Below are 9092 nucleotides of genomic sequence, written 5' to 3'. Positions count from 1 at the left end.
CTCGGGATACTTATAAGATACTACCATGATTTTTTCAGATTTTTTGGTCCAAAAATAAATTAGGCCAAAAACCGGCCTTACCGACCCTCCCCCTTTGTGTAGCAGTAGGGCCACCCTGCAGAAGTGAAACTTCACGTGCGTTTGGTGTCATATAGAGTACTCTAATTCATTAAAGATGCGCATGAGTGCAAAGGAGCTTACATAGTGGTGGAGTAGTAGGGAAATTTCATAGTAAGAGATTGCAGAAAGAGAGAGAGAACATATACATACAAGCTTTGCTTGACGTGCGAAGAATAGGGATATCGAACAGGAATATTAACAGCAATTGTAAATACCCGCAAAAAAGGGAGGCGCGATTACAGATAAAATGTATAGAAAGTATAATTATAAGAGAGAAAGAGTCCTGCCTTAAAAGATGTTTCACTTTAAATGATAATATATATTTTAATTATTTTGTAGGGCTTATTTCTCTAGAAAAAATTTCCATAATTTTTTCTTTAAATTCTAGTAGTTTTTTTTCAAAAAAGGTCTGTACCTTTATATTGACTTGTACTGGAATTGAGTATTTTACAGATTCACCAATTTCGAAAATATGTTCCAATCTTAGCAAAATACTATCGTCCTTCCACGGTTCTAATGTTAAAATATGAACATTTCGAGGCACAGCTTTATTGAGACTATAAGCCTGCAAAATAAATATTTAAGTCACATAAATAATTTATAATTACCAAAATAACATGATTTGATTTATATTTAAATTTAAATTATTTGATTTAAAACATTTTTCATTTATAAATTTAAAATATTTTTTTTAATTAAAATTTTTTCTATTGACCTTCATGTTAAAATTATTTTTCCAATCCTCAAAAGAAATGTTTTCAATAGGAGTAATAAAAATCCAAGGTTTCAGAGACGTTTGCAGAGCTTGATTTTTTTCTTCCACGACAGATTCATCTGAATTATTTCCTAGAAGTATAGAATGTTGACCCTGAACCACTAATCCTTCTCCAAATGCCTGTTCATCAAGAGCTTCCAATACTCCAAACCCATCGTCCATTAAACACCTTCTATGCAACTATAAATAAAAAGTAAATATATAATAACTTTTCTTATATTTTATATTCTAATATATGACTATCGAGCAAAATAAGTAAAAATTAAATGACTTTAAAATACATTCAAAAATCGTGTTGTACTTAATTCCAATTTTCCCTTACCATCAATTCTAATTCCCCGTCTTTAAGGCTTGTGACTCCTTCTGATCTATCAGTGAGAACAGTCATTTTTGATTCACTTTTTGAATCTTGTAGATATACTTTGGTTGTAATAGGATAATAATTTGATGAAATTGGTTCATGGAATGTTTGGTTCCAAGTAGGTCTAAAATTTCTCTTTCGTTTTATCATCTGTCGCCCATTGCTATCCGTATAAAATATTTCTTCAGATTTCAAGTTTGTAGTGTATCTGGTCACAACTTCTCGACCAACATCGCCCCTAAATTTATAAATCATTCATTTAAAAAATATAAAACATAATTTTTTCGTTAAATAAATATTTAATCCTAATATATGCATAAATGTTATAATAGGTACACATTTGCAGATTACTAAGTTTATTCTTACATTGATTCATCCAAGAGTCTGAGACAATACTGAGATTAAAGTGCTGTTGCATCAATGGGCCACACTATTGCCCTTGTTCAAAAGCAGATTTTATTGATTCAAATTCATAAGTAGCATAACTGTTGCAACGAAATTATTAAATAATGTTTACTGGATATCCATTTGAATCAATAGTGCCTGTTTTTGAACCAGGGTAATAGTGCCACCCATTTATTCAATTTCATTTTCTCTCAGTGTATATATGTATAACGTACTGATTTAAAAGCGTAATCTTACGTGGTATTGATGGGCCCAACGAGCCAATTAAATTCGATACGATTTTGTCCACTATAAACTCTCACAACTTGACTGATCCAATTATTAATATTGATATGAAGTTCTTCCACCAAAGGTCCTAATCCAACAAACAAGGTCACTTAAAAATCCATACATTTTTGTAGAAATAGTTTTAAATAAATGAATTTAATTTTCCCAATTGGTATAGATTGGTAAAAATATAATGCAACCAAATTTAAATAGATAATACCTGCTCCAAATAGAATATTGGTGATCAAAATTAAAAATGTCAAATAAAGTATTCAAAATAAAACAAATGAATAAAGATAGTGCATATGGGCAGTAGTGATAAAACTTGAGTTTTACAAGAAACGCAAAAAACTTTCTGGCAGTAACTGTTTAATTTCAAACAAAAAACAAAAAATCTTCTTGATGTACTGTCAAGCTCTATTGAATTATGAAAGGAGCGCTTCGAAAAAAGTAATCATTACGGAAAAAAAGTTTGCGAACAAGAAGGAGTGCTTGCACTGGAAAATTTGCATAAGCCGTTTCTTCAACTTTTAGCGTACACAAATTTACCAGTTTTTTTCTGAGTATTCAAAAAGGCTTTTTTCTCATTTATATTTTCCAATTCATAACATGAAAACTAAACAAATTATAATATAAAGTAATAAAAGCAGACTTTCTGAATTGAGGAATCGGATGCGTAACCACTCTTTAAAAAATTGAAAAACATAGAAGTTGAATAGTTTTAAGGGCATGTGATACTTCGTCGTGTGATCAATCAGCTACAGTTCCCCCGGCTTTTTTCCATAGGAGAAGAAAATTTTTTTAAACTGAATTCGGAGATACTACAAAATATCATAACGGACGTCCCTGGAATATTGTTTGAGGGATGATAACCAAAAAAATGTTATTGTGCTGCATACAAATTTTATGCATGTGTATTATTTTGAGGTTAGGGTCATTTTTCAGCTCTCTGTCATTCCGATAATGCAGTTCTCTGTCGTACCGATGCTGTCGTTAAGCACTCCAGACCATGGACATAGGAAACACGGGACTAGACATGCCATCCTAACTTGGGCGAGCGGGGTTGAATCCACGGGAGGGGGGAGAATTCCATGAGCGGAGAGAGCCACCATCTTACGATGTGCCATTTGATTATGCACTAGAGCATTTTTGCGGACAAACTGTGCATGAAAATATAAACATGTGGGCGCTGCCATGTTCGTCGCGGGACATCAAAAGGTGGCGGACCTCCCCCCTCATTGCATCGCACCCGCAGTGGCATGCCTAGTCTCTTATTTCCTATGTTCATGCTCCAGATCAATTAGGGGAGATAATTTCAACACACATAACCTCGAAATACACACGCGTTTTTTGCAAAATAAATTTTTTTTACCTAACTCACACAAAAGTGTGCAGGGACGCCCATTAGCATGTTCGCTATCATTCCTCAGATTTTGAAAACAAAATATTTATTAATCCAGGAAAAAAGCCGGGGGAATCTAATACTCCTTGGCGGACTGAAGGGACCGAATGGAGCCTCTACAAAGCACCCCAAAAGACCCCATTGGGTCCCCATTCAGGTTCTTTTTTTAAAAAACTCTAAAAAACAGCAAGATCAACTTTTAAACTGTTGAAATTCTGATTCTACGTTAAATTTTCGATTGGAAACTCACGGAGTAATCGCAATACTTTTTTTGCAGCGGTAAAAAGTTTAAGAAATATATATGATCTATAATGCCTGTTGACTGCTATTTACAGTGTTTGAAGTGTAGCAGTCAACAGGTGTTATACGTCTTATATGTTTTTAAACTTTTTACCGTTGAAAAAAAACTATTGCGATTATTCCGTGACCTCCTATAGGGAATTTTTAAGTAGAATCCGAATTTCAACAATTTGAAAGTTGATTCAAACTAATTTGATTAAATACCTCCGAATTTAGGGTGAGTTTTAAAGACTTCAAGATGAATGAAACAAAAACTTTTTAAAATTCTATCGTAAGAATAGAATGGAGTGAATTTAGAAGAATTCAAAAGAATTTAGGATAAATTCAATAATGATTCAGGGTGAATTCAAAATGAATTGCAAAAAATATTTTCAAATTTCTTCAAATCTTTGAAGCCCTGCACCGTATGTGTAAAGTTTAAATCATGCAAATACCATTGAAAATGAGCAAATTAAGTTTATGGAAAAACGACAAAAGTTGAAAGAAATGTTGAATAACAAAATTTTGTTTGAAAAATGCGCTTTTTTTAAGCAAGATAATGAAACTACGTCAGTTTTAATACCAATGCATGTAATGAATTATAATAATATACATTTACGGGAATGATATACAATTTCAGAGGTAAACTCGAGTGCGAAGCACGAGATACGTGATGAGAACGTGTTTGTTAAAGCGGAAGAAGCTTTAACAAAAGAGAATTCACTATCACTAAATTACTGATGTCAATGCTTTGACCTTTAGTTTCAAAAAGTCTGTACAAAAAGACCGATCGCGTAGCGCGAGGTAAATACATTATCGATCGCAAAGATCGACCACACTAGAATACTACACTGTTACACTACATGATTCATGACAATCACGCACTTATGCACATCAAATTAATATTTAACCCATCTTCAAAACAAGCAGCACCATAATTTACTGCAGGGACAGATGTTACGTTAAACCATTTAATTAAGGCCAATAAAACGAGTTTACAAAATTTAGTACTTTAGTCGACAAGCATGGTCATCCTTCAGCTTTTAATAAAACTCAATATTGTGTTTTTTACATTAAAGTCTAACAAATAAGAATTTTTTAATTATTCGTTAATAAATTAATTATACCAACCCTTAAAAATGCTGTAACTCCCTGTATAATTAAACGCAACAGCTTCTGTTTCTTCCATTGGCCTGAAAATGTAGGCACCAGAATTTTTAGCTGGATAGAAATTTGTTCGCGGTGAAGAACCTTCATAATAAGAAAATGATTGTTTAAAACTGAGGTTCTTTTTCAACTTCGATTGAATCTTAATATTACCACTTTTATCGACGTAAATATGATACATCTGAAAATAACTATAATTAGATTTGACGTTAAGGTGTAATAGATTAATTTCATTTAGCGTAACACATAATTAAAAATTGATAATGATTAAATTATTATATAATAATAACAAATAAATATGATAAATAAATACTAAATATTGTATCTGTAGGTTTGCTACAAGTTTTTTTTTATATCAAACGGAAGACTACTATATCATAATTATTTAAATTTGTATACGCACGTCGCTGCCTATAAATGTAGCCGTTTCATTTCTAGAATAGTTGTTTGCTTCATCTAAAGGTTTTCGATTTATCTCACTGATATAGAAAGATTGAAAACCTAAAGGTGGTGTTCCAATGGCCGAAAATATTAATTCGAATCTAGCTTTACTCTCACGGCCTGGAGTTCTTTCCACAGTAAGTGGAACTGGTACAACTTGAGTCAAAATCTCAGTTCCTAAAATTACATAAAATAAAATTCTATTTGATCGACAAAGTGTAATTAAAGTTTTGTAAAGATATTCGTACTGTACTGTATTTAGTAACAGTAATCTACACAAATATAAAATTAATTTAGAAATTACCCAAATAATTTTTAACAGTGTATCCTGTATTAGAAACAGGAATCCGAACATAAGTTTTAAGCGGCTGACTGGTTGGATTGTACAAGGTTACAACAAAATTTTTGTTGTTTTCTGTATCATAACAGGCACTAATATTGAGCAAAAGACAAGAATGAAACTCAGGTGATAATTTACTGGAACTTTTCTCTTTCTTCAACCACCCCCTGTGATAAATAATATAAAGTATGTTATAATAAAGATCTAATCAATTTGAAAAGTTCTTAATGTATTATCCAATAAAGTTTAAAGCACCAAAATATTACATCTAATCAATTATTCTAGTATAATAACCTCATCACCCTTGAGGTAATTTCTTCTGCGCCTTTGATACTCTTGTGTAAAATTTGTGCGTAATCATTAGCAACATGTTGTTTTTCAGTACCAGTAACTGCATCGTGATGTTGCAAAACACCCATAGCTTCTCGAAATTTATCCAATTTTATATGATCAGAAGCGAGGTTATGTAGTGCTGACATTTGCTTCACAACCTAAGAATATAAAGAATTGAAAACAATATTATATCTCTTTATTAGTATTTTTAAATAAAAAAAATAGCTTACTTGTAAAAAATTATTTCCCAATCTTTCAAAGAACTTAAGTGCCGGTCTAGAAGTATAATATCCAGTCCAATACGAGTTTTTATCACTAGCGTACGGGAAAAAGTCATCATTCTTTATTGGCCAAGTTTCGTTAAGATCATTTAATGCTTTTAAGTAACAGGCTGGTGTTGAGTAGATGATGTTGTAGTCAGACCCATTTCGAGCATTAATATTTCTAAAAATGCAACATTTTCAGTAGCGTAATTGAGAATGGTAAAATAAGGAATCAATATTAAAAGTTTTAAAAGTGGTATGAATTATATAAACGAAATCGAATATTTCGGGTGGTTCTGAAAAATAACTCAGCTTGGTGGATTGGAAGAAAGTGATGAGATCCAATAATGATAGACATGTACTTTTATTAATTCGCATGACCCAGGCCCTCTCAACTCTATTGGGCGAATGTGAAGAATTATGATTATTATTTCAGACATAGTACAAATTGCGGCCAACTGTTGGCACTACGTTGGCACACGTGATTGAATTTGAAGGTTTGAAAATTCAAAGTGTCAAACGGTGCCAAAGTATTGCAAAGTCTATATTTTATTTGCAAAAATGAATCCGATGAGTATACGGTTAAATAAACGGAGGTGTGTCGTTCCCGTGTGTTAATCGTTGCGTCACGTAAAGCACCACCAATTTCCAAAGGACGAAAAGCAAGGTTTGTTGTGGTTAGAAGCGTTGTCAAATCCGCTCTTGACACAAATAACCTACAAGGAAATCCAAAAGAGTGGTTATCTCGTTTGCTTTCTGCATTTTCGGGCGGAGGACTATTTACGTGGTCCGCGAAATTTGTTTAAAACAAAAATAGTGCCTTCCGTGCTGTTGCCTAAAAAAGAGGTGAAGTATCTTCCTGAAGATTCTCAGGCTGAGGTAGCCGTTGATGTGGACGCTAATTTGAATATTTCAATCAATTTAGAGGATAAAGAAATAGAAAATATTGAAGCAGCAGAAATTTCTTCTCCAAGCACGGAGTTTTTTCCAATTAATTTCCGCAATTGGGTGCCGTTGGTAATGACGCTGAATCATTGGCCGAAGGCGAAGTAAATGCTAAAAAGATACAAGAAGAATGTTTCGAAAAGGATTTAAGTCCTAGAATTGTAGAAGAAGAGTACAATAAAATAATATAATAAATATTTAAAAATTTGAGGAGAAACGTGCAGAAGATAAAGAGGTGTCTTCCAATGTGTGATCCAAAGACCTATGAAATGTACGAGGAGGTTTCGAATGCAAGAAAAGAAATCGATAACTTGAAAACTAAAAATAAACAGTATTGTTTTTCACACATTATACCTAATATAAATTTTGAAATACAATATATGAAAGCAGCTAAAAAGTAAATTTCAAAGCATGAATGTGTGGCGACGTTTATTATTGTATTATATACAAATTTGAGAATCGTTTGTATTTATAAATATTTGCAAAATCGGTTATTTACTCTTATCATGAAGATGGTAATCAAAATGAAAATTGGTGGTTGTGCTTGAAATTCCGTTAAAGTTGTTTATTTGCGGTAATATAATGTTTATACTGTTGAACAATTACTAGTGTAAGTACGCTTTGAATTTTGTACATATCCACTTTTTGGAAATATTTAAAGTTTTATATCATCACTTTAACTATTGCATTTACATCTGTGTAAAAATATTTTTAATACATTTGTATTGCAAATTCTTACTCATAGTAGAAAATCTTATAATTTAATTTAATTAATTAATCATGTTTAATGTATACTAATTACAGGGTGTACAGTCTTTCCTTATTCCCCTAATCCTCTGAGTTATATTCCCCCTTTTGTTTTAAAAATGAAAATTTAAAGGAATCGTCATCTTACTTTTTCTTAAATAAAGAAACTTAAGCTTTTCTTTGAGTTTAAATAAGACCAAAAAATGTGTTTTTTTAGAGAAATTTATTAAATAATTTAAATTTTATTTATATTTAAGGAGTTCTAAATTATTTATACTTAACTTAATAGATTTTTATGAATTTAAGGAAATTTTACGAATTTATAGAGAACATAAGGGAATAAATTAAATTTCATTATAAGGGATTTTTACGGATTTTATGAATTTCAAGGAATATGGAGAAATTTCGGCAAATTTTAAAGGATTTTAAGTTATTTGAAAAGATTAAGATGAATTCCAAGACGTTATGCTTCAAAACTTTGTAGAATTTTTAATTTTTTTAAATTTGTTATTTTGGATTTTGAAACAGTGAATTCCTTTTTAAAAAAAATTGAATTATTAATTAAAGAATTCTTAGAAGAGAAAATATTCTTCATAATGACAAAGATTAGTATTTTTTATATCGCCGTTAATGCATTTTAAAACATTTTTAAAATCATTTAATATTATTTAAAAACTTTACAATTTATTTTAAAAATATGGTTTCTTGCTCTCAAAATGTAGGCATAAATGTTTAATTTTTCACATTTTCAACTATTCCCATATTTTCATCTTTTTCTATTTTTTTTTCTTCTGCCGTGAATGGATTTTCAAAAAATTTAAAAAATGGGTAAAAAAATAATTTAACATTTTTTTAAAACAATACAATTTATTTTAAAAAGATTGTTTCTTCTTCCTTAAATGTAAACATAACTTTAAACATTGTTTCGTTCTCTATTTTTCCCCAGATTAATTACGGATTTTTATGAGTTTTAAGGGATATGGGGGAATTTAAAAAATTTCAACGGATTTTTAATTATTATAAAATATTCAGAAGAATTTTAAGACATTATGTTTTAAAACTTTGTAGAATTCTTATTTTTTTTAACACTGTTATTCTGGATTTTGAAACACTACACTTCTTGTACAGAAATATTGAATTATTAAGTAAGAAATTCTTAGAAGAGAAAATATTCTTCATTATGAGAGTGATTTATATTTTTTTATATATATAATATAAAATTATTTATTATTAATATATATATATAT

General features: G+C 30.5%; 1 protein-coding gene across 1 annotated transcript in view; it reads right to left on the bottom strand.

Annotated features, from left to right (window-relative positions):
* LOC117178850 (lysosomal alpha-mannosidase-like) overlaps positions 1-9092 on the bottom strand; it is a 155055-nt gene that overhangs the window by 3168 nt on the left and 142795 nt on the right. Inside the window, exons 8-16 of the mRNA XM_033370359.1 lie at positions 6121-6334; positions 5852-6048; positions 5522-5724; positions 5180-5394; positions 4741-4957; positions 1899-2016; positions 1218-1494; positions 836-1075; positions 536-685 (exon numbers count right to left, since the gene is read on the bottom strand). Coding sequence (XP_033226250.1) covers positions 536-685; positions 836-1075; positions 1218-1494; positions 1899-2016; positions 4741-4957; positions 5180-5394; positions 5522-5724; positions 5852-6048; positions 6121-6334 — 1831 coding nt within the window. The remainder of the gene's footprint in view (positions 1-535; positions 686-835; positions 1076-1217; positions 1495-1898; positions 2017-4740; positions 4958-5179; positions 5395-5521; positions 5725-5851; positions 6049-6120; positions 6335-9092) is intronic.

Source organism: Belonocnema kinseyi, chromosome 1, assembly GCF_010883055.1.
Source record: "Belonocnema kinseyi isolate 2016_QV_RU_SX_M_011 chromosome 1, B_treatae_v1, whole genome shotgun sequence".
NCBI classification, from domain to species: Eukaryota; Metazoa; Arthropoda; class Insecta; order Hymenoptera; family Cynipidae; genus Belonocnema; species Belonocnema kinseyi.
Note: the sequence above shows the minus strand (reverse complement) of the source record. Positions and strands in the feature narration are given on the sequence as shown.